Source organism: Lepus europaeus, chromosome 18 (assembly GCF_033115175.1).
Source record: "Lepus europaeus isolate LE1 chromosome 18, mLepTim1.pri, whole genome shotgun sequence".
Classification (NCBI taxonomy): Eukaryota; Metazoa; Chordata; class Mammalia; order Lagomorpha; family Leporidae; genus Lepus; species Lepus europaeus.
This window is the reverse complement of record NC_084844.1, coordinates 59,880,352-59,906,278: the sequence shown is the minus strand read 5'-3', so window position 1 is coordinate 59,906,278 and position 25,927 is coordinate 59,880,352. Positions and strand designations below refer to the sequence as shown.

Sequence of the window (25,927 nt, the reverse complement as noted above, 5' to 3'; positions counted from 1 at the left end):
TCTCTATCTCTGTAACTCTGCCTTTCAAATAAATAAATCTTAAAAAAAAAAAAAAAAAAGACTCAACAGCAACACAGATAGCAAATATATGAACAAATAAAACAGACGATTTTTCTAACACTGCCTGACAAGGTTTTCAAAGTATGCAGATGACAACTCCAAGTGGGAAAGTAAAGGAATCTATGTGATGGTAAGGTTTCTACATTCCACTTGAAGTGATACTATTACTTTTAAGTACAATATGAAAAGTTATGTACATTATAATTCCAAGAGTCACTAAAACACCTATACAAAGAGACACAAACAATAACCCAGAAGATAACTCTAAAACCAAATTCAATCTAGAAGAAAGCAGAAAAGAGGAAATCAAGGAGTCGGAAACAAAAAACAATAACTAACAGACCTAACATCACACATAATTGCACTTCATATAACTGTATTTGAATATTAGCTTCTAAATCAGGGGTAGGAAATATTTTTCTTGCAAAGGACTATTTGGATACTTATAACTTCAGTGCCAGGCAAAACAAAATTATGAAGTTAAAAATTAGCCTACTACAGATTTACTGAATTTCGAGTCCCACCTGTGGCTGCCTTGGCAAGGCAAGATCAAATGATTCTGCATATGCCATATGTTCCATACCCCTATTCTAAATAGTTATACAGCAATAATTACATTTAATGCAAAGAATGACACTAAAATTTATATTGAAATTACTGAATTTATCAACAAAGACTGTCAGAATGGTTACTGCAACATGATCCAACTGTATACTACCAATAAGAAACCCAGTATAAAAATTATAAAGGTAGTCCAAAAGTAAAGGAATGAAAAAGATATACCATGTAAACACTGATCAAATGAATGCTGGAGTGCATACATAAACCAAGCGACAGATATCCCTGACTTTATAACTAGAAAAAGTAACATAGATCACATAATAAATAAAAGAAGCAATTCACTAAGAAGATACGATAATAAATGTGTATACATCTAACAATGGGACCTCAAAATACATGAAGCAAAACCATACAGAAGTGAAAAAAAAAAAACTCACAAGTATGGTTAGTCTTCAATATATTTCTCTGGGTAACAGAGTATTATGACTGCTTACAAAATATCAGTTTAGTATAGAAAAACTGAATACTATCATCAACCAACCGTACAACTACATTTATAGCAAACTGGCCAACAGAATATACATTCTTTTCATTGTACATGGAATAGTCACCAAAATAGAACATATCTGAAGTCATTCTGAAAATTGACAAATTTAAAAGAAATAAAAAAATTCAATATTCAATCCTCAATCACCTTCTGACCATACTGCAGTTAAATGAGAAATCAACTGTAGATAATAAGGAAAAAAGCCCTCCACTTAGAAATTAAACATGTTTCCAAATATTCTACAGATAAAACAGCAAGATATAAGGGAAATTACATTTCATTTTCGCTCAGTTTGAAATTTCCATATGTGCAGTGTAGCTATAGTAGCAGTTGGAAGGAAATTTATAGCATTAAATGTTTAATTTTGAAAAGCAAGATCTCAAAACAGTAATCTAATTTTAAGAAATGAGGAAAAGTCCTTTTCTTCTGTGAAAAACAGTTTCATACTACACTTGATCTTAGCCAAAAGGCCGAGAAGCTATTGAAAAACACTTTCATTAAAATGAAAAGTTATAACCTGGAATTAAACACTTGCAAATCACATAGTTAACAAAGTTCTTACATCCAGAATATACAAAGAACTCTCAAGATTCAACAACAAAGCAAAAAACTCAAGACACTATGAGCAAAGATTTGAATAACTCACAAAAGAACATATTCATATGTCAAAAACACATATGAAAAAATACTTAACATCATTAGCTACTAGAGAAATGCAAAGTAAAACCACAGTTGATGCCACTATATATCAATTAGAAGTACTAGAACAAAAAGCAAATAAAGAAAAAACCGACTGTATCAAGTGCTGCTAAGAAACTGAAGTGACTAGAACTCTCATATGTTGTTAGTAAGAATGCAAAATGCAACACTCAACAAACCAGTCTGGCAGAGTCTGACATAATTAAATATGCACTTAACATATAATCCAGCAAACACACTTCTCGGTCTTCACTCTGGAGAAATTTTATATCCACAGAAAAACATGTTCAGGGGCTGGCATTGTAGCATAGCAGGTTAAGCCACTGCCTGCGATGCCAGCATCCCATATGGGTGCTGGTTCATGTCCTGGCTGCTCTAATTCAGATCCAGCTCCCTGGTAACACACTTAGGAAAGTAGCAGAAGATGGCCCAAGTATTTGGGACCCTGCCACCCCCATGGGAGAACTGGAAGAAGCTCTTGGCTTCAGCCTGGCCCAGCACTGGCTGTTGTAGCCATTTGGGGAGTGAAGAAGCAGATAGAAGATCTGTCTCTCCCTCTCTCTCAGTATCCACCTTTCAAATAAATAAACAAATCTTTTTTTTTTTTTTTAAAGATTTAGAGATATAGAGAGAAGGAGAGATAGAGACAAAGATCTTCCATCCGCTGGTTCACTCCCCAGATAGCCACAATGGCTGGGGCTGGGCCAAGCTGAAGCCAAGAACCAGAAGCTTCTTCTGGGTCTCCCATGGGTACAGGAGCCCAAGGACTTGAGCCATCTTCCGCTGCTATCCCAGGAGCATTAGCAGGGAACTGGATTGGAAGTGGAGCATCTGGGATTTGAACCAGCACCCAACTGGGATGCCGACATTCTAGATGGAGGCTTAACTTCTTACACCACAGTGCTGGCCCCAATAAATAAATGTTAAAAAAAAAGAAGAAAGAAACAAAGAGAAAGAGAGAGAGAGAAAGAAAGAGAGAGAGAGAGAGAGAAAGAGAGGGAGAAAGAAAGAGAGGAAGAGAGAAAGAGAAAGAGAGAGAGAGAAAGACAGACCTGTCTGTAAATGTCCACAGCACTTCTATTTATAATCACCAATAACCGCAAAGTAAATGTCCTCCAATAGAACGGCAGCACAGCCATACAAAGGAGTATTATTGTGCAACAACAAGGAATGAAATATTAATATAATCAACAACATGAATGAACTTCAAAGCTATAGTGCTGAGTGAAAAAAGAAGCCATTTTCAAAGGTTACATACAGCATAAATCCACATATATGGCACTCCAAAAAAAGGCAAAACTATACAGCTGGAAAATAGATCACAGGTTGCCAAGTGTTAGGACAGACGAGGGTTTGACTGCAAAAGTGACAGGACTGTTCTTCATTATGACTGTGGTGACAGTCACAGAAATCTATGAATATGGTAAAATTCAAGTGTACCTTTCAAAAAGGCCAAATTCACTATAAATTTTAAAAGTAATGAAAAAGGAAAAAACACCTAGTCCTCTTTAAGTGATTCCATATCTATTTTTCTATTGTTCACTGAAATAAATTACCATCAAGAGTTTTCAAAAATAATAAAGTATATTAATATTAAAGAAACAGACCTGAGATTTCCACTTCCAGAAGGCATCCAGACTAGATGTCCAGAAGAACTCTTCCCAACACTGAATTGGCTCAAAATGCCTTAAAAAAGTGTATCAGAGCTTGTGCAAAGGCAGAAGCAAGTAAAGGCAGTTCTCTTATCTGAAATCTTTGGGGTCAATTTTGGAGGATTTTATAAAGATAATACACTATGTTTAACACAAAGAATATTAACACCCCAGCAGATTCTGGGATAATACTCCAAAATTAAACACATTCATATTTCTGCAGTAAGTTCATAGCAGTTCACACCAAAATTTGTTCACTTTTAAAATAACTTTTGGCAGTCAAAATTCCTGGATTTAATAGGAGTCAGTGCAAATCCAGATGAGTAAAAGCACAAGACAGGGCATTCACCTGGAAATCCAAAGGGCGACATCTTGGGTGAGTTAACTAAGGAGGAACAAAAGACTACCCAGAGGAGACAATGGTTTTTGTATGTCTCTCTGTCTCCCCCTCTCTCTTTCTGTTGCTCTGCTGTTCAAAGGAGAACAGTGAAGCAGGCCCCAAATGCATGGCAAAAGCAAAGCAAACACACATGAATAACCCAATTTAAACAGGTTATCTAAAGAACTCACAGATGAAAGTTCACAAAACGTGTTCACAGGCAAAAACCACTAAAATCACACCAAGAGTGTGAAACTTAAAAAAGAAAAAATTATATCCACACAAACTGTAGATAGAAGACTAATTAATTTAAAGAAGTGAAAGATGGAATCAAAAGTTAGATGAAGCATAAAAGGAACAAGAAACTATTTTTAAAAAGGTAAATCTGAAGAAAAAAAAATTCTAGAGATGAAAACTCATTATCTTTAAGATGAAAATATGCTAAAAACTGGTTCAACAGCAGATTAAACCTATCTTTAGAAAGAATCAAAAAACCAACAGTTCTAAAGAAATCAACCAGCCCCTTTGATAAATAACAAATAAGATGAACGAGAAGAAGAAAAATCCTCACTGTACAATCTTAGGGCAAATTAACCTTTCTAGGACATGGTTTTCTCATGTGTAACATGGGCTAATGCCCACCTCATAGAGGTGCTGTGACTATTAAATGAAATCCAAATGTATACTTAGCACAGAACTCAGTGTCATCTATTGGTAATTTTATAAAAACTCTGAAAAGTGCAATAGAGTAATAATTAAGATTGGGACAGAAAATAAGCCTATCGGTACAATGGCTTAATTTTCACATCTGTGGAAGGGAGAAGTAGGACACTTCATTTGTCAACTCTGCTAACACATTTCTTAGAGGATCTGTGGATGTCCCCCTCTCCCTTGCTTCTTTTTCATGCACTGATCTAACTCCACTCTACTCTGCAAATCTTGCCAAATTTGCGAAAAAACCAAACAATCTCAATCCTTTACTCTTCATCTTAAATCCTGCATTGTAAATTTAAAAATAAACAGAAACAGAAAATTACATACTTACTTTTCATTAGTTTTCCTGATAATTCTTTCAGTGGAGAAGAGGGGCTATTTCTACTGGCTACTGTAAGTCTAGAGGAGGATTCTTGGGTTTCTATAGAAGCGTGATGAGTTCCTGCTCTGGCCATTTCAAGATGAAGAGAATGCACACTGTCACATTCCTGGGAGAGCAGCAAGTGATTCTGAGTGATGTTAGTTCTACCATTCAGGTCAGTTTCTTCTGACTGAGTCATAAGCAATTGGGCTGAGCTAGAATCCTCCAATCTCCTATCAAGAGACTCAGTCACAAAAGATGCTGTAGTTTCGTGCTTTTTAGATGGAGAGACAGGCTCAGCCAGTGAGCTCTGTTTTACTGTGTTCAGACTGTGTGCTCTTATTCGGGACCAAGTCGTTGAGTGGAAACTTTCGGCCTCCAACCAAAATTTAACCAGATGCTCCATTCTCCGAAGTTCCATGAACTGAATGAAATATGGGAGGACAACAGAATCGTGCAAGACTTGTTCAAGGGTCTTTGAAAGACTTGATTTGGTCTCCTGAGTCTGGTAGTCCAGACAAGATCTGCCTAAAAGTCAGAAGCAAAGGAATTAGCAGTTCAGTACAAACAATTTTAGGCAACAGATGAATCTATCACTTTTAGCAACAGTGGTATCAGAGGTCTTGAATAAAATTTACTTCCTGGGGACAGAACTGTGGCACAACAGGTTAAGCCACTGCTTGTGATGCCAGCATCATCTTAGAGCACCAGTTCAAGCCCTGGCTGCTCCTCTTCCAGTCCAGCTCCCTGGTAATGGCCTGGGAAGGCAGTAGAAGATGGCCCAAGTGTTTGGGCCCCTGTCACCCATGTAGGAGACCTGGATGGAATTCCTGGTTCCTGGCTTGAACTTATCACAAACCTAGCTGATGCAGGCACTTATGGAGTGAACTACTGCAAAGACAGAGTGTATGTGTGTGTGTGTGTCTCCCTCTCTCTGTCACTCTGCCTTTCAAATATTTAAATTAAAAAAAAAATCAGAAGAAAAAAAATGGCTGGCATTATTAAGCCACCATTTGTGATGCTGGCATCTCATATCAGAGCACCAGATCTAGTCCCAGCTGCTCCATTTCCAATCCAACACCCTGATAACATGCCTGGGAAGCGGTGGAAGATGGCCCACATACCTGGGTTCCTCTCACACATGTGGGAACCAAATGGAGTTAAGGAGTGAACCAGATCCCCACCTCTCCCCCCTTTGTGTCACTCTTTCAAATGAATGAATGAGTGAATGAATGAGTTACTGAATAAACAAATCTTTAAAAAGTCTACTTCCTAACAATTAAAATGAGTAAAGAACTAAAAATATCACAGTTTTAGTTTCTAAACAAAGTAAAGAAACTGTCCAAAACTTAAATTATTAAAAAGTTCTATCACTCAATTAATCCTAGTATCTCTTTTAAGGCAATTCAGATTATGTAAATTCTTCAGAAAAAAATGATACTAGTTCCAAAGAAAGAAAAAGGGCCAATAAAAATATGAAAAAATATTTAACCCCATTAAAAATCCCAGAGAAGCAAATTAAAACAAACTGACATTTTTTGCTTACAGAACAAGAAAAATATTTATTTGAGAGGTGGAGAGAGGACACCCATCTGCTGGTTTACTCTTCAAAAGTGTCTGTAACAGGCCGGCGCCACGGCTCACTTGGTTAATCCTCCACCTGCAGCGCCGGTACCCAGGGTTCTAGTCCTGGTTGGGGCACCAGATTCTGTCCCGGTTGCTCCTCTTCCAGTCCAGCTCTCTGCTGTGGCCTGGGAAGGCAGTGGAGGATGGCCCAAGTGCTTGGGCCCTGCACCCGCATGGGAGACCAGGAGGAAGCACCTGGCTCCTAGCCTCGGATCGGCACAGTGCGCCGGCTGTAGCGGCCATTTGGTGAGTGAACCAACAGAAGGAAGACCTTCTCTCTGTCTCTCTCTCTTTCACTAACTCTGCCTGTCAAAAAAAGTGTTTGTAACAGCCAAGGGGTTGAAGCTAGGAGCCAGGAACCCAACTAATGGAGCCATCGCCTCTTTCTCTCAGGATCTGCATTAGTAGGAAGCTAGAATCAGGAGCTAGAGCTGGGAATTGAACCCAGGGACCCCAATGTGGGATCTAGACAACATAACCAGCATCTTAAGTGCTAGACCAAATGCCCACCCCATGGAAAAAAATTTAATTTAATAACAAATACTAACAAGGGAAATAGCAACACTCCCACACACTGGCAAAATCTTTTTGGAGAAGCACTTAGGAACAAACAGCAAAGCCTTGGCAAACTTTAAGTATGTTAATGTGTCAAGGAGTAACTCATTATTTTAAATTGCATTTCAGTGAACACTAGCCAAATGAAATATCATTTCATATATTTATATTAAACAGTTAAATATATTTATTTAGAAATTGTTCATTTTGCTACTGGACATGTTTTATGTATATACAGGAGAACATAGAAACATCCATTATACTTGGTGCTGTGATTTTAGTTTAAATCCATTTTTTCAAAGCCCCTTCCAATTATGTAGCTCACTCTCCTATAACAGGAGTTTCATATACTGTACTCAAGATCTTCCTCCTATTAGAAATTAACAACAGGTGGCAGGCAGCCTTGAGGCACAAGGGTAAGCTGCCACTTGTGATGCTTGCACCTCATATCAGAGTGCTGGTCTGAGTCCTGGCTACCCCATTTCAGAACCGGCTTCCTGCTAATGTGTCTGGGGAAGCAGCAGAAGATGGCCCAAGTGCCTGGGTCCCTGTCACCCACGTAGGAGACGTGGGTGGAATGCTTGGCTCCTGGCTCTGGTATGGCCCAGCCCTGGCTATTGCAGCCCTTTGGGGAGTAAACCAGCAGATAGAAGACATCTCTTTCTCTGTTTTACCCCCTTTCTCTGCAACACTGTTTTTCAAATGAATAAATATTTTATTTTTTTTAAAAAGGAAGTTAGCAAAAAGTTACTTACCCAGATCTCCAAAATGAGCAGCCTCCATGTGGCTTGGCTGCTTCTTGAGTGTTGCTGTCCTGCTACTGGAAAAGGAGTCCATGTTGGCAGAAATGGCATTGATGGCAACATGGCTTGGTCCTGCAGCCTCCAGCAAGGCATGATTCTTAGTGCTTTTTTGTGGGGAATGTACGGATATTGAAGCTATAATTTTTCAAAAAATTGTTAAAAATTAAACACAATTAATGGTCCAAAACTCTTAAGAAAGTTTTAAGAGAACTTTAAAAACTAAATTTTGTAATACTTCTCAAGTTGGTACACCCAACAAGAATAAAAAAAGATAACTTACACAACAGAAAATTGGTAAGAAACATTTCAGTATTATTTATAACTCTAAAAATATTGTGTCAGAAATGAAAGTTAAACAGAGCTTTCTTTGAGAATTGTTACTGAGAATGAAAGCACCAAAGCTAGGAAGTGTTCTGAAATATAGACTTCTTCCAATTCCTTGGTCCTTGCTTGTTTCAGAAGCAAAGCTAAAAATGCAGAATAAAGGCTTGGCTTGGTGGGACTAGAAAATCATGAGTAATAAGATTATTCTAACAAAATACATTAATGGTTAAAGTTCAAGCCACTTAAAGGTAATGTACTCTCACAATATATATTTTCTTTTGGAGTCTGAAGAAGTAATATTGTCCTTCAGACTTCAGAATAAAGTTAGCTACCAATGTGTTAACAGGAGATAACTCAGTATTACAATACTATCAAAGTTATCCTATGAACTTGTTGTTACAGCTGAATTAAAATTCTACTTATCCTATTTATTCTACACTAATATCAACAACTCTTATTAAAGATTTTAAAAATTTGTTGGCTTAATGCATTGCTATAGCAAGAAGTACAGAAACTATATAGGTCACTCAACATTTTACTACACAAGATAAATATTGTCAGGTGTCTAAATGTGTGTCTACCAGCACTCAACATAAATATTCTTAGATAACCAGACTTCTATCTACTAGTAAGTGCTCCCTATCTCAGCAAACCGTTTCCAGATGTAAAATCCGAGTTAATACTTAGTAATCTTTCCTATAAAAAACACAAAATACTGTAATTCGATTTCTGGCTCTTTGAGATGTGGCTGCAGGACAAAGCAAATAAGAACGTGAATATTTGTACCTGTTTTCCAGGTATCTAAACTGATCAATCAAACATGAATTGTGGGAATTATGGAATGGAGAATGAATGCCTTCAAACAATTTGTTCAACTTTATAAAATAGCTTTGATTTATTTGTATTGTCATGATAGACTGAAGGGATCAAAATCATTTCAGCAAGTTTGTTAATAATTGATTTTCCTATATAGGCAGTAAGTTACAAATAAAGTTCTATAGGAATGATGAGACTGTTTCTTAATTAGATGTATGTGGTAATACCAAATGTGATGAACCAAGTTGTGCAAATCTTTTTTCCCCCTCTCTTAACTGCTCTGTAAGAAGGAGTAACTCATGATGACCTGCTCCTTCCTGACGGTCTATCTTTGGTCTCCACGGTACTACACTCTCCTAGCTGTTCACTCCCTCTGGGAAGACATGGCCTCCCTCCTTGGCCCTCTGTTTTCCAAGGCTATCTCTTCGATTCTTTCTGCTAGAAATCACTCTTATTTTCAAACCTTCAATTATACTACAGCGATAGTATCTGAACTTTTTTTAAAAGGTGTAAGCTCCTTTCCTTTCTCCTAAAATAAATTTAATAAAACACAGACCTTGTTATGCCTGTAAAATAGATAAAACCATGGTAACTCCGGCTGATTCCAAGAGAGTTTCAGTCACGCCCTCAGTGTGGACCTTCTTGGCAACAGCTTCTAGAGGACGCCACTGGAAAACTCCCGAACACTAGCTCACACCTGTTCTTTGATCTGGTATCACTATTTACTACTAGGCATTTTCAGTTTAACTTTACAGTCTCAACCTAATGTGTCTAAATACCAACTTAATCATATCTTCTCCTAAACTAACTTTCCTTCTCAATTTCTCTCTCTGCTCAATCCAACAGTTTCCAAAGCTCAAAATCTGGCCCCATTCTTTTTCATTGTTATCTCTTTACTTGCTGCTATCTGTTGATTCTTCCTTCAAGATATTAAAAAATATTAGCTAGTTCAGTCATTGTGGCCATCTGGGGAGTGAACCAGTGGATGGAGGACCTCTCTGCCTCTGCCTCTCTGTAACTCTTTCAAATAAATAAATAAATATTTTAAAAAAATATATATTAGCTAGGCCAAGATATTTAAATATCTTCTTATGTATGTATGTATTTATTTTTAAGATTTATTTGTTTGTTTGAAAGGCAGAATTACAGAGAGGCAGAGGCAGAGAGAGAGAAAAAGAGGTCTTCCATCCGCTGGTTCACTCCCCAGATGCCACAATGGCTGGAGCTATGCCGATCTGAAGCCAGGAGCCAGGAGCTTCTTCTAGGTCTCCCACGTGGGTGCAGGGGCAAAAGAACTTGGGCCATCTTCTATTGCTTTTTCAGGCCATAGCAAAGAGCAGGATCAGAAGTGGAGCAGCCAGGACTTGAACCGGCACCCAAATGGGATGCTGGCACTGCAGGCGGCAGCTTTAACTGCTATGCCACAGCAACGGCCCCTGTATTTATTTTCAACACCACATCTCCAGCACAGGTCTTGCTACATTACAGAAAACTGATGAGCTCTCTAATCTACACAACTCTTCCAGGCTAAACTTTCACAAACACACCACACTTACAACACTGGCATCTTGCCAAAAACCTACAATGGCTTCCTGTTTTCTCTGTCTCAATTCACTTCTCTGGTCTTGTGACCACCCCAACCTTATTTCAATTTTTCTGAAAAATTTGTTTTACTTGTCTAAAGATCTAAAATATATGCAAAGAATTAAGCTGAGCTGGTGTGGATTCCATTTGATCCTTCTTCATTTCCAGGAAGGCTTTCCTAAACTCCAGAAAACATTTGCTGATTTCAAATTCCTCTGACTTCCTTGTAATACTTCACTTAATATGAATAATTCAAATACTGAGGGGGAGGCTTTGTTAAAACTAGATAAAAACAGCTACAGTAGAGCACATTGTGCTGGCTGCTCTACGCACTGTTTTTTGGACATTATTTCATTGATCTCTTACACCAATACCGCAAGACTGGTATTTTCCTCAATTTAAGAGAGTTCCAGGCTCCTGGTTTTGGAATGGCCCCATCCTGTCCACTGTAGCCTTTTGGGGAAAGAATCAGCAGATGGAAGACTAATCTCTCTGTAACACTACCTTTCAAATGAATAAATAAATTTAAAAACAAAAAAGAATTTCTCAAACAAAAACAGAAAATTCACCACCACCAAACCAGCCCTACAAGAATGTTGGAGTCATAAATTAGAAATAAAGAATCACAACAACCATCATGAAACATAAGACAGTACAAAATTCACTAACAGATTATAAAACCCAAAGAGAAGAAAATCTAACTTGATGATGACAGAAAGCTACCAAAACACAAGATAAATAAGAGGCAGAAAGCAACTAACAAAATGACCAAAGTTAGTTCTTATCTATCAAAAAGATACACCACACAAATGAAAACCAAAAACCAAGCTAGAGTAGCCATATTCATGTCAGAAAAGATTTTTAAATCAAAAACTATAAAAAAGACAAAGGACACTATATATTGATAAGAGCATCAATTCAGCAAGAAGATATAATAATCATAAATATACATGACCTAAATATAACACCACTCAAATATATTAAATATTATTAGATATAAAGGGATAAATACTCATTCAGTAAGAATGGAGAACTTCACAACCCACTGTCATCAATAGACAGATTATCTAGACAGAAAATCAACAAAGGTACATCAAAGTTGAAATGTATTATAAGCCAAATAGACATACTGCTAAAAAAAAATAGAGTTCAAAAAAACAATCTAACAATGCAGTTAAAGGACCTAGAAAATAACTAACCAACCCAAAATTAGCAGGAGACAAAAACTAATAAGGATCAGAACAGAAATAAATGAAATTGAAACTAGAAAATAACAAAAGATCAACAGAACAAAGAGTTGTTTTTAAAAAAAAATAAACAACTCCGGCACCGAGGCTCAACAGGCTAATCCTCCGCCTAGCAGCACTGGCACACCGGGTTCTAGTCCCTGTTGGGGCACCAGATTCTGTCCCGGTTGCCCCTCTTCCAGGCCAGCTCTCTGCTATGGCCCGGGAGTGCAGTGGAGGATGGCCCAAGTGCTTGGGCCCTGCACCCCGTGGGAGACCAGGATAAGCACCTGGCTCCTGCCTTTGGATCAGCGCGGTGTGCCAGCCGCAGCACGCCGGCCGTGGTGGCCATTGGAGGGTGAACCAACGGCAAAAGGAAGACCTTTCTCTCAGTCTCTCTCTATCCAATCTGCCTGTCCAAAAAAAAAAAAAAAAGATAAACAAAATAGACTAATCTTTATCCAAAGAGAAAAAAGAACAAAAACTCAAATAAATAAAATTAGAGATGAACAAGGAGACATTATAACTGTTACCATGGAAATACAAAAGGATAAAAAATTACTATGAATGACTACATGGTAATAAACTGGAAACCTTGGAAAAATGGATAAATTCCTGGATACATAAAATCTACCAAGATTAATCAATAAGTATAGAAATTTTCAACAGACCAATAAATAATGAGACTGAAGCAGTGATTGAACATATCCTATCAAAGAAAAGTCTAGGACTTGACAGCTTTACAATTGAATTCTACAAAACATTTAAAGAGGGACTAACTCCAATACTTCTCAGGGTATTCCAAAATACTGAAAAGGATGAAATTCTGACAAACTTTCTGAGGCCAGTATTACTCTGACACCAAAACCAAAGATACAACACCAAAAGAAAACCACAGACCAATATCCTTGAGGAACAAAGATGCAAAAATTCTCAATGAAATATTAGCAAACTGAATCCAACACTACATCGAAAAGATCATACATCATGATCAAGTGGGATACATTCTAAGGATGTAAAAGCAATTCCACATTTACAGATCAATAAACATAGTAAATCACATCAACAACTATGATCATTTTAATAGAAGCAGAAAAGGCATTTGATAAGATTCAATACCCTCCCATAATAAAAATTATCAACAAATTGAGTTTAGAAGGAAATTCTCAAAAAATAAAGACTATATATTATAAACCCCCAGCGAGTATCCTACAGAATGAAGAAAAACTGAAAGCATTTCTCATCAGACCTAGAACAAAATAAGAATGTCTACTTTCACCACTCTTTTTCAACATATATTGGAAATATTAGCAAGAACAACCAGGGAAGAGAAACAAAGCGTTGAAATTGGAAAGATGGAAGTCAAAACATCCATGTTGTAGGTAACATGATTTTTTTTTTTTGATAGACAGTGAGAGAGACAGAGAGAAAGGTCTTCCTTCCCTTGGTTCACCCCTCAAATTGCCGCTACGGCTGGTGCACTGCGCCAATCCGAAGCTAGGAGCCAGGTGCTTCCTCCTGGTCTCCCTTGTGAGTGCAGGGCCCAAGCACTTGGGCCATCCTCCACTGCCTTCCTGGGCCACAGCAGAGAGCTGGACTAGAAGAGGAGCAACCGGGACAGAATCCAGTGCCCCGACCGGGACTAGAACCCGGGGTGCCGGCGCCGCAGGCAGAGGATTAGCCTAGTGAGCCGTGGCGCCGGCCGGTAACATGATTTTACACACAGAAAAATCTATAAACATTTTGCCAAAAAGCTGTTAGAACCAATAAAACAATTCAGTATAGAGCCAGTGTTGCGGTATGTTAAGCTGCCACCTGCGATGCTGGCAACTCATATGGGCACATGTTCAAGTCTAGGCTGCTCCATTTCCAGTCCGGCTCCCTGCTTATGCACCGTGAAAGCAACAGAAGATGGAGGTGCTCGGGCCCCTGCCACCCATGTGGGAGACCCAGATGAAGTTCTAGTTGCAGACATTTGGGGAGTGAATAGCAAATGAAGATCTCGCTCTCTTCCTCTGTCACAGTCTGCCTTACAAACAAATAAATCTTTTTTCAAAAAAAGAAAGAAAATCCATTCATAATAGCTACTAAAAAGTTAAATATTTAGGAATAATTCAACCAAAGACATTAAGGATATCTATAATGAAAATTATATAGTGCTGATAAAAGAAATCATCGAGGACACACATACAAAAAAAGACAATGTATTAACGCCATTAAAGTATCCATACCTGAAAGCAATCTACAGGTTCAGTATAAAAACACCAAGGACATTCTTTATAAAAATAGAAAAAAAATTTGAAACTCATATGGAACCACAAAAGACACAGAACAGCCGAAGCTATCCTACCTAATCAAAAAGATAAAGCTAGAGGAATCATAATACCTGATTTTAAACCATATCACAAAACTAGGACAATTAAAACAGCAACGTACTACTGGCATAAAAACCAACACACAGATTAATGGAACAGAATAGAGAACCCAGAAATTAATCCATGTACATACAGCCAACTGATTTTTGTCAAAGGTGCCATGAACACAAAGAAAGGAGTCTTTCCAATAAGTGGTGCTGGCAAAACTAGATTTACATATGTAGAACAATGAAATTAGATCCTTATCTCTTACCATATGCAAAAATAAACTCGAGATGGATCAATGATCTACATGGAAGACCTGAAACTATGAAAACTGTTAGAAGGAAACATGGGGAAAATATTTCAAGACACTGGTATAGGGGGCGATGCTGTGGCATGGTGGGTCAAAGCCCTGGCCTGAAGTGCCGGCATTCCATATGGGCACCAGTTCTAGTCCTGGCTGCTCCTCTTCCGATCCAGCTCTCTGCTATGGCCTGGGAAAGCAGTGGAAGATGGCCCAAGTCCTTGGGCCCCTGCACCCATGTGGGAGACCTGGAAGAAGCTCCTGGCTCTGGATTGGCGCAGCTCTGGTTGTTGCAGCCATCTGGGGAGTGAACCAGCAGAAGGAAGACCGCTCTCTGTCTCTACTTCTCTCTGTAACTCTGTCTTTCAAATAAATACAATACATCTTTCAAAAAAAAAAAAAAAAAAAGACACTGGTATAGGCAATGATTTTTTTTTTTATTTGACAAGTACAGTTATAGACCGTGAGAGAGAGAGACAAAAAAGAAAGGTCTTCCTTCCATTGGTTCACTCCCCTAATGGCCACAACGGCCGGCGCTGCGCCGATCCGAAGCCAGGAGCCAGGTGCTTCTTCCTGGTCTCCAATGCAGGTGCAGTGGCCCAAGCACTTGGACCATCCTCCACTGCCCTCCCAGGCCACAGCAGAGAGCTGGACTGCAAGAGGAGCAACTAGGACTAGAACTTGGCACCCATATGGGATGCCGGAGCCACAGGCGGAGGATTAACCAAGTGAGCCAACAGCACCGGCCCCGGAAATGATTTCTTGAACACCACCCCAAAATTTCAGGCAACAAAAGCAAAATTAGACAAATGAGATTATATAAAACTCAGAAGCTTCTGCACAACAAAGGAAATAACAGAGTGAAGATACATCCAACAGAATAAGATAAAATATCTGTAAGCTACTTATCTGTAAGCAAAGGTTTAATATTCAGAATATGTCAGTCATTATATCAAGGAGATACCAGCTTTACCATGGTTACCGCAGCATTGTTCCCAACAGCTAAGATATGGAATCAACCAAAGTGTCCATCAGATGAATGAATAAAAAAAATTATATAAAGTATATAATGGAATACTACTCAGCTATTAAAAAGCCTTTAACAAGAATGAAATCTTGTCTTTGCAGCAAAATGCTTGGAACTAGAAGCTATCTTGTTAGTGAAATAAGCCAGACCCAGAAAAACATCCTCAAATATGGGAGCTAAAAAACAAAACAAACCTTCAATCTGAACAGAGAATAGTGATTACTAGAGACTGGGAGGGGTGATAGAGGGAGTTGGACATAGGTACCAAATCAGAGTCAAAGTCACAGCATAGTGGGGTGATTATAGTTCACAATAACCTAGTATATGTTGTAGGAACAAACAGAAGCTCTAATCCTTCAACCATAAAATAATATCAAAGAAGGGGAAATTCTGATTACCCTGTTTTGATCAAAATTCACTGTATATACATATTGAAATATCACACTGTAGCCCATAAATATGCATAATTACTGTTATTAAAAATGTTTTTGAAAAGTACCTTCTACCCAACATACCAAAACTGAGCATCTAATTTCCTGTCTGGTTCTGTTAGGCAAGCCACAAAGGTAGGCATCAAACTTTATCTCCTCCTTCTCACCTTGTATTTGAATCAGTCATAGAGTTCTATCCACTTTGCCTCTTAATTTTTTCCATAATTAATAACTAATCCAGGTCTTCTGTGGAATTATTTGATTAATGTTCCTTTCCCCTATCAATCTGTAAGTTCAATGAGGGCAGGGTTCAAGTCTTTTTTGTTCACTGTTATAGCCATAATTTTTGTCTAATGCCTAGAACAAGAGGCGTTCTGTAAATGATAGCCATTATTAGTTTAGTTGCTACTATTCTGTGCCTAGGTTTGTCTTTCTAATCAAACTGTAATCTTTCTGAGGCACTGTTTCCTGTAACTGCTTGTATACTAGCCTAAGATTAAGTCAGTGAATATTAGGCACAGATCATGTACTGTCATAGAGTGTAAGTCGAGATTTAGATTAGCTAGGCCAATGTCCTTATTCTACAAATGAAGAAGCTGAAGGAAGCTCCCTGACTTACCTAGGTCACACTGTCAGTGGCCAAGGTTCAGAGTGGAAGCTGGTATTCTGACTGCCTGAGATAAAGTTCCTTCCTTCCACTACAATCAGATCTAGACTTTACAAGACTCTACTTGCTAAGGGCTTTAAGCCTTCTCTGTCAAGCAAATTTTGCTTAAAGGATACAATCTGAACTAATGTGGAACCCAGCTGGCTGTAAATTATCAGAAATAAACAAATAAGCTATAATTAGTCTCTGGGAAATTGAACATAAACAGCAAATACTAAGTGTTAGCTATACAATAAAAAATATTAGAAAAATCTAGTAAGCAGCTATCTGTAGATTTTATATAATAAATTACATTTATAACACATATATGTATATATAACATGTATATGTATACATAATGACCATAGAAAAAATTTCCATAACTTTTCCATTCCAATCTCTGTACAGTGGATATAACTAAATCATTCAAAAACACAGCAGAGATTACTATCTAAAAAAATAATGTTCTAACCTATAAATAAGGACAATGTATTGGGCCCAACAAAGTACCCTGAATAATCTTAAATTAAGGCCATACAAAGTAATAAAGCAGTGAAAACCATGAGCATCTACACTTCTGGCTAAATGGCAGTCCATTACCAGACTGTTCAGTTACAGGTATTCTTGGTCTTTTATTAAAAAGAGTCAACTAATTACTTTTAGTAAACAATCAAATGTGGGATAGATGGGGAGGGACTTAGCTCACTCTTACCAACAGTACAGCCAACAAAAGCTCGGTAGAAATCTCATTATCCAGGGAAAGCATGGTGAGGTGTGTTAAGCCACTGCTTGGGACACCTGCATCCCATATTGGAGTGCCTAGTTTGAGTCTGGACTACTGCATGTTTCTAGAAGACCCAGCTTTCCTGCTGAGGCGCCTGGCCAGCAGCAGATGATCACCCAAATAGCTGCGTTCCGGCCACCCTCACAGGAGACAAAGATGGGAGTTTCCGGTTCAGCCTGCCCAACCTTGGCTCTTGCAGGTGATTGGGAAGTTAATCAACGAACAGAAAATTTCTCTCTCTCTCTCTTCCACCCTCACTCCCTCCCTGTCACTCTGCCTGTCAAATAAATAAATTTTGGAAAAGGAAATTAAAGTTCATGGCATGCTAAGTGTTAAAGACCATACAGGTTAAAGAGGGAAATAAGTCATGATCATAGTCACAAAATAAGGCAGAAAAGATTAATGCTGAAAGAAAGAACAAGGTAACAGGATTAAAGAGCTCATAAATGCACAACACAAAATGAATGCCACTGAACTCACCTTTAATGGACTTGACATCTGAGGTCTTCTCTTGTTCTTTGCCTTTCACTAGAAGATAAAGGAGCATTATGACCAACTTTTGAAAGACGCATTTTATACACTGTAAAAACCAGACAAGTTTTATTCTAACAGATGAGTATTCAAAGATCAGAGGAGGGCAGGTCCGCTGAGGTAGGTTTCTCTAAGGAAGTGACCTCTGAATGGCATTCAAAAACAACAGGAGTGCAGACAATGTAGTCACAATACAAGGGTTCAAATTCTGGCTTCTTATTTATTAGCCAAGCAATCTTGGAAAAGATAATTTACTTCTCCGGGTCTTAATTTCCTTGCCTTATATAATTAGGTCTACTTTAGAGGGTTACTGATTAAAGAAAAAATTTTAAAAAAGCTAAAACCAAACATCTGTATAGGGCACAGAACAGTAACTAGCATAGTAGATTTGGAATAAATCTAGGATCAATATTAATATTATCATGTGCTATCCACTACACTGGCTATTACCATTAGATGCAAAGAAAGAGTGAAGAGAGAGTTTTTAGTTGTATATCACTTGATTTCTTCTTTAGCCCTGTCCCCAGTGGCATCAAAGACAAACACTGTAAACTCCTAACACTCAAGTCTTAACAATTTGTCTCTAAAATAACCATACACCCTCCTCTATTATACAAAACAGCGAAGATTCTACTGCAGATAAGCTAAAATATAACATCCAAGGAAGGAAGGTGCAAGCCAGCTTAAGTCAAGTGTGAACACTGTTATGGGATCTGACCTAAGACTATTTTTAACCCTCTACTTTTCTGGTTTCTTTCAACATTAAACTTCCTTTAATCTCCGATTCTTCAAAATAAGCTACCTCCCAGCATGCGCATCTCTCTACTTAACCCTTTTCAATATTAGAAGTTGAAAGGCTAGAAACAGGAAATAACTAGATGTCAGAGTAGCTCCCTGAAGTCCATTCATCAACAGCTATTTGAAAGCGCAATATGCGCCTCTCCGGTCTTTTCAGAAGACAGCACCTTCCCTTCAAGTCTACATGGAGGCCAAACGGGAACCAATGAAGAAAGAACATCTCAGGAGCCGATCACTGCATCGTGAAGATAAAATATGGAAATGTGGCAGGCTGACAGCACCTGCGGCCAGTCAGCAGCGCCTGCCCAACAACTGCAGCTGAAAACATTACCCAGTCTCAGCTTCCACAGCACTCCCCTTTCCTGGTTCCCTAGCCCTCCTCTGTTAACCCCCTCCCTGACCTATGCTTTGCTGGGTTTCACAGGAAAATGGCAGGCCCCTCTTTTATTGTTCACTATAGATATTTCCTGGCTGATCTGACCCATTCTTAAAGCTTTCATACGTATGCTGTGTCTCCTACATTTACTCATGTATCTCCACTCTAAATTTTTTAAATCTCAAATTCATACAGTCACCCATACCCATCTTCAATTCCATTCCTCCAAAACAGAATGTATCTTTTCCCAATCCTGTCCCTACCTCAGTCTTCATCTTCTTCTGAATCTATCATCAGTTACTCAGGCCAACGTCTGGGAGCCATCCTTAATATTTTGCCTTCAACACAAACCACTTAAGACCAACTGATTCTACCTTCCCAGTTCACTTCTGTTAGCCTTAAACCATTGTCCTACCAATCAGATCTCCTATGTAATACTTCAAGCATAAAAATGCACAACAGTCTAGCAAATGATAGCATTTTTTGTCCCCTATTATAAATATAGTCAAGGTCCCTATGAATCTGACTCCACTGCTCTTCTTCCCTTGCCAGATAAATACTATCCCTAAATAACATGTTTTCTTGGTACACTTTTGTTTTTACCATAAACTATGAATGTATAAAAAATGAAAACATGGTATCTGCACATCTTTAAAATTACACAAATGATACTTTATACATACTCGTGACTTCCATTCAGTAATTTGATGTCTATACTGATGCACTTCTGGTTTATTCATTTAGCTCTATTCACTTTAGCTACTTAATTCCTTTTTAAATATGCCTTTATTAATCCATCTTCCTATTAATGAGCATTTACTTTCTTCCCTAATTTTCACTTACAAACATTCATCTGATTCTTTTTTTTTTTTTTTTTTTTTTTTTTTTGACAGGCAGAGTGGACAGTGAGAGAGAGAGACTGAGAGAAAGGTCTTCCTTTTTCCGTTGGTTCACCCTCCAATGGCTGCCACGGCCAGCGCGCTGCGGCGGCGCACTGCGCTGATCCGAAGGCAGGAGCCAGGTGCTTCTCCTGGTCTCCCATGGGGTGCAGGGCCCAAGGACTTGGGCCATCCTCCACTGCACTCCCTGGCCACAGCAGAGAGCTGGCCTGGAAGAGGGGCAACTGGGACAAGATCAGTGCCCCGACCGGGACTAGAACCCGGTGTGCCGGCGCCACAAGGCAGAGGATTAGCCTAGTGAGCCGCAGCGCCGGCCTATTCATCTGATTCTAGTTCAGTCTTCCTATACATATATGCATAAGTCCCTGGAAATAGAATCATTAGGTAACAAATTGTGTACCTTCTTAATGGAAGTGACTGTGTCAATTTACACTCCTATAGACAAGCTTTATAATCTCATCTCTGGAATGTTTAATTTTTGCCAGTTTAGTAGTTTCAAAATGTTATTTGAGGGGCCAGTGCCATGGCATATCAGGTAAAGCCACTGCCTGCAGTGCCGGCACCCCATATGGGCGCCACTTTCAGTCCCAGCTGCTCCACTTTCAATCCAGCTCTCTGCTATGGCCTGGGAAAGCAGTGGAAGAAACTCCTGGCTCCTGGCTCCTGGCTCCAGATTGGCTAAGCTCCACCCATTGCGGCCTACTGGAGAGTGAACCAGCAGATGGAAGATCTCTGTTTCTACCTCTCCTCTCTATAACTCTGCCTTTCAAGTAAATAAATAAATCTTTGAAAAAAATGCTATTTGAAATTTCAGATTCACCACCTTGTTTCCTTTGAGGTTAAACTTTTTTTTTTTAAAGATTTATTTTGTTTATTTTGAAAGAGTTACAGAGAGAGGTAGTAACAGAGGTCTTCCATCCGCTGATTCACTCCCCAGATGGCCACAATGGCTGGAGCTGTGCGGATCCGAAGCCAGGAGCCAGGAGCTTCTTCCTGGTCTCCCACGTGGGTGCAGGGGTCCAAGGACTTGGGCCATTGTCTACTGTTATCCCAAGCCATAGCAGAGAGCTGGATCGGAAGAGGAGCAGCCGGGCCTAGAACCGGCGCCCATATGGGATGTTGGCGCTTCTGGCCAGGGTTTTAACCCGCTGTGCCACAGCACCAGCCCCTAAACATTCTTCCATGTTTAGTAAACATTTAGGTTTCCTCTTTCATGAAGTCCTTTTTCACATTCTTTGTGTTTTACTTTCTACTTGCAGAAACTTATATATATATATATATATATATATATATATATATACACACATACACACACACATACACTATAATCTAGAAACTAATATTTCATTGTGTTACAAATATCTTAGGTATATTTTATTGCACTTTTATTTTAATGTAGTCAAATTAAGGTTATATGGGTTCTACGTTCCTGTGTTTTAAAGGTTTATTTATTTGAATGGCAGAGCATCAGAGACAGGAACAGACAGACACAGAGATGGGAGAGGGAAGTGGGGAAGAGAGAGACAAAAGACTTTCTATGCACTGGTTCAATCCCCAAATGGCCACAACAGCCAGGGCTGGGCCAAGTTGAGCCAGAAACTATCTTGGGTTCAGGGGCCCAAGTGTTTGGGTTATTTCCCACTGCCTTCCCAGGCACATTAGCAGGAAGCTGGGCCAGAAGAAGAACAGTCAGGACTCAAACTGGCACTCCAATATGGGATGCCAGCATCGCAAGCAACAGCTTAACCTACTGCACCACAATGCCAGCCCCTCCCAGTCTGCTTTTTCAAAAATTTCCTCACTGCCCCAAGATCAGAATCCCACCCTGCCCCTGCATTTTCTATATAATTTTTTTTTTCATGTTGTGGGTTCTTATGTAACTGGAAATTATTTTTTATCAGGGATTGAAAAACTATACCCCATGGGCCAAATTCAATCTAATATCAGTTTTCTATAAATAAAGTTTTATTGTAATATAGCCATACCCATTTTCTTACATACTTTTCACAGTTACAAAGATAGAGGAGAGTGTGACAAAAAACATCTGGTCTGTTCAAGAAAAACCTTTCTGACCTCTTAATGTGTATGATAGGAGATAGGAAATTTAATTTTTTTCCTTTGCCAGATGGATAATCAACATCCTTTACCACCTAGTTCATCCTTTCTCAAAGGACTAGAAACTTTTATAAAGTTTCCATATACTTAGGTCTGTTTCTATGCATTCATTTTGAAAACATATCACAGGGATCAAGAATAGAAGGAAACCAAATGGAAGGTTATAGCAAAATTACATTGTTTCCTCAATCTTCATAAAACCAGCTCCCTCTTGACTTCTGTGACTTGAATGACATCTCCTTGGAGGACGTCCTTAACCACTCAATCTAAACAGAGGTAACTGCCTAATCCAAGGTGTTAACTTGGTAAGGGGGTGGTAAGAAGTGGGTAGAAGTGGACATATTCTGGTGTAGGCCTTACAGATTTGCTGATGGATCAGATACAGAGTAGGAAGAAAGAGAACTTCAAGGATATACTAAAACTGTAGCCTGAGCAATTAACCAAAAGGCCAAAAACCTGATGAACAGGTTTCAGAGTTAATAAGTTGGAGTTAATAAATTGGACTAACAGCTGGATAGACCAATCTAAATTCAAGGGAGAGGATGCAAGCTGGAGATATAAATTTGGGTATCATGAACATACAGGTGGTATTTAAAACTTCCACCTTTGACACACCTAAATCTCCAAAAAGCATCTAGAAACATCTTTTTTTTAAACATAAAAATGAGGGGCTGGCACTGTGGCGCAGTGGGCTAACGCCCTAGCCTTAAGCGCCAGCATCCCATATGGGTGCCAGCGAGACCTGGCTCCTCCACTTCCAATCCAGCTCTCTGCTATGGCCTAGGAAAGCAGTAGAAGATGGCCCCAAGTCCTTGGGCCCCTGCACCCACATGGGAGATCCGGAAGAAGCTCCTGGCTCCTGGCTTCGGATCCACACAGCACCGGCCGTTGCAGCCAACTGCAGAGTGAACCATGGGATGGATGAAGGACCTCTTTCTCTCTCTCTCTGCCTCTCTCTCTGTGTAACTCTGACTTTCAAATAAATAAATACATCTTTAAAAAAGAAACATGAAAATGAGATCATTCCACTTTAAATGTTTTTTTAAATAGTCTCTCTCAACTTGGAACAAAACCCACCAACAGTCTAAAACCTTTCAATCATCTGATACTGGCCAACCTTTCTGCCCCATCCTAGCCTTCTTTCCCTTCTAGACAGTCATCAGCTCACGACCTCTGAACGTGGCATTCCCCATACCTCTAGTGCTCTAACCTGGTTTCTGTAAAGATACCACCTGCTGATACTTCAGATCTAAGTTTCAAGGTCATCTGCAGAGACCTTCCTCTAACATTCAACCAAAGTCTTGTTTCTTCTTCATTACACTTTACTCAGTTTGTGAATACACATACATACATACATACACACACACAGACATTTGTGTGCTTATTTATTGTCTGTCTATCCCAGCAGGCAATAAGCTCCATGGATGCAGGGACTCTGTCTTGTACTGCTGGATGGTAAGGACTCAGCACAGTACCTTGCAAACTGTAGGCACTCAGAAGTACATGCTGAATGGTCATGTCTTGTGTAACTAGCTTTACTATACTTAGAAAACTTTTTTACCTTTAAAAAAAAAAAAAAAGCAAGCTAAACACTTTAACCCTGTCAGACAAATTAGAGAGCTATTAACTATACTTACATACTTCACTAACAAAGCTTCCTACTACCATTTTGCCAGCCTTCATTCATTCACCACCTACTATCAGTTACTAAAATCCTGCACCTATTGAGAGGAATTCTTTAGTCGGCTCGAGTTGAATGGGGCCTTTTAGGATAATCTAATTCTCAGTAGAGCAAAGAAAGAGAAATGGGTTAACTGGCCTGTGCAGGTTACACGGCTGGGAGCTCAGATGGCATGTGACCCCGAGGCTCTGATATGGCTTAGTGCTTTTTCAGAAAACCTGTTTCTGTCCGGTCCGGTTTCTTTTTAGTAATAAAGTGACAGAACCACCGTCATCCACGGCAGACTCACACTCGTTCACTTCGGACAGGTACTCTTCATGAAACCCACAGCCTTGCCCTCGACTTAAAAACTGGGCAGTTACTACCACCGAAACCCCGACACAGAAGTAGTTCCTTTCTATCTGAAGTTAGGGTTTCAGCAGTTAGTAAATGTGCTAAGTCATCAAAACAAGTAATCTTCCTCCGTAGGGGAACTTCAGCAGTAAGTCATTTTATTTTTAAAGACTGCAATTTCCCTTCCCCCTACAGAGGAAACTGGAAAACAGCACTAGTTGAAGAAAGCAGTTTTTCCATGTGTTGCTTTTAGACATAAAATCCTCAATATTTGGAAAAGTCCGAGGCTTCCGTAATAAGGTACTCAAGGGATGTCCCTGAGCTTGAGCCACAGCCCCCCCCCCCCCGCCCCAGCAAACCACACACACAAGAAAAAAGAAAAGAAAAAAAAAGAAAAAAAAACCAAAAACACCCAAAGAGCTATTCTTAAGCAAACAAGCATTCACTTCCAAGAGTTCCAGCAAGCACTTTCGGACCAGCGCGACAATCCCGCCGCGACCTCGCGCGAGGAGGCCACCTACTCCCTCCCTGCAGAGACCCGGAGCAGCGGGAGGCATTCCGGGACGTCAGCGCGGAGGCCGAGAGGCTCACGGAGGGCCCCGCCGCCGCCCGGGAGGAAGCCCTTGCAGGCCCACCTGCCCCACCGCCAACCCCTGAGGCCCGGCCTGGCTCCCCCGCCGGCACCCCCTCAGCTACCTTTCCGCCGGAAGAAGGACATGGCGGGGCCCGGGTCGGGGCGGAGGGCGCGGGGGGACTGTCGCGGGGAGGGCCCGGCTCCCCTCATTCAGCAACCGGCCCGGACTTCCGGGCCCGCCGGGGCCGCTGCACTAGTCTGAAATAGGACCCTTCTTCCGGGTGTGGGCCCCACCGCTTCCTCGAGATGCCCAGGCAGCTCCTGCCGCCATATTATCAACAAGCCGCCCGCCCGGAGTTCCGGTCCTTCCCCGCGCGAGGCTTCACGGGAGGCCCAGCCTCCGGCCCCGCCCCCTCCCTCTCTCCCTCTCCGCCTCCTCCCGTGGGTGGAAGAGTGCGCGCCGGCGCCTCCCACGTGACCCTGGGCGTGTGCGGCCTGCGCCGGGTCCCGTGACCCGGGTACCCTGCACATGGCCGCGGTGCCCGCTGCAGCTTTGTGGCTCCCGGAGCAGGCTGCTTGTGGAGCGCTGCAGACTGGAGCGGGAGACCCTCCCTCCTCCCCAGCAGCTTATATAATGTGGCGCCTCGGGTCCTGAGCCCCCGGCGGATGGGCGCCTTGCAGAGCGTGCGCTTCCAAAAAAGTTGGGGTGTCAGCTCCTTCCACGCTCCAGCTTGGCCCCTCAGTTCGAGTTTGCTCAGAGGTGCTAGGGCCAGCCTGAGAAGCTTCACCCTGAAACCCCCACCCCCTACCCAACTCTTGCTGTCCCCGAGGGAGCAGGTGGCCCCGGCGTGTAAGTTCGAAACGGACCCGGGAATGAAAAGGGAAAAGTGCGAATTTTAAATTTGAAAGGGAAAGCCACGTAATATTCTCGCTCTACCTCGAAAGCTGAAGGAAGCCAATCCTCCCCCGCCGCCCCTTGGGTGCCCCTGAGGACCCCGCGGTGCGCTCAGCGTCTGGGTGGTGATGCTATAGCTTGAACCTGCAGCAGCGCCAAGATAGTAGCAACGCAACCGGTGCTCGCAGGTTGCTGTTTTATGAAGTCTATGGCGGGGTAGACGGGGGCCCAGGTGCGTTCGTGTTGGGGGCTGTTTCCAGGTGCCTGAA

General features: G+C 40.5%; 1 protein-coding gene and 1 pseudogene across 2 annotated transcripts in view; both read right to left on the bottom strand.

Moving 5' to 3' along the window:
• Positions 1-25,136, bottom strand: part of AKAP10 (A-kinase anchoring protein 10) — an 85,974-nt gene extending 60,838 nt beyond the window's left edge. The window contains exons 1-4 of one of the 2 annotated variants that reach the window (XM_062215398.1): positions 24,886-25,135; positions 17,937-17,984; positions 7,910-8,092; positions 4,944-5,501 (exon numbers count right to left, since the gene is read on the bottom strand). In XM_062215398.1, the coding sequence (XP_062071382.1) occupies positions 4,944-5,501; positions 7,910-8,092; positions 17,937-17,984; positions 24,886-24,973 (877 nt within the window). In that variant the 5' untranslated portion in view covers positions 24,974-25,135. Of the gene's footprint in view, positions 1-4,943; positions 5,502-7,909; positions 8,093-17,936; positions 17,985-24,885 lie in introns of both variants that reach the window. The other variant, XM_062215400.1, reaches the window with a different exon arrangement.
• Positions 1,480-1,650, bottom strand: LOC133747439 (U2 spliceosomal RNA; annotated as a pseudogene).
• Positions 25,137-25,927: the final 791 nt, after the last annotated feature.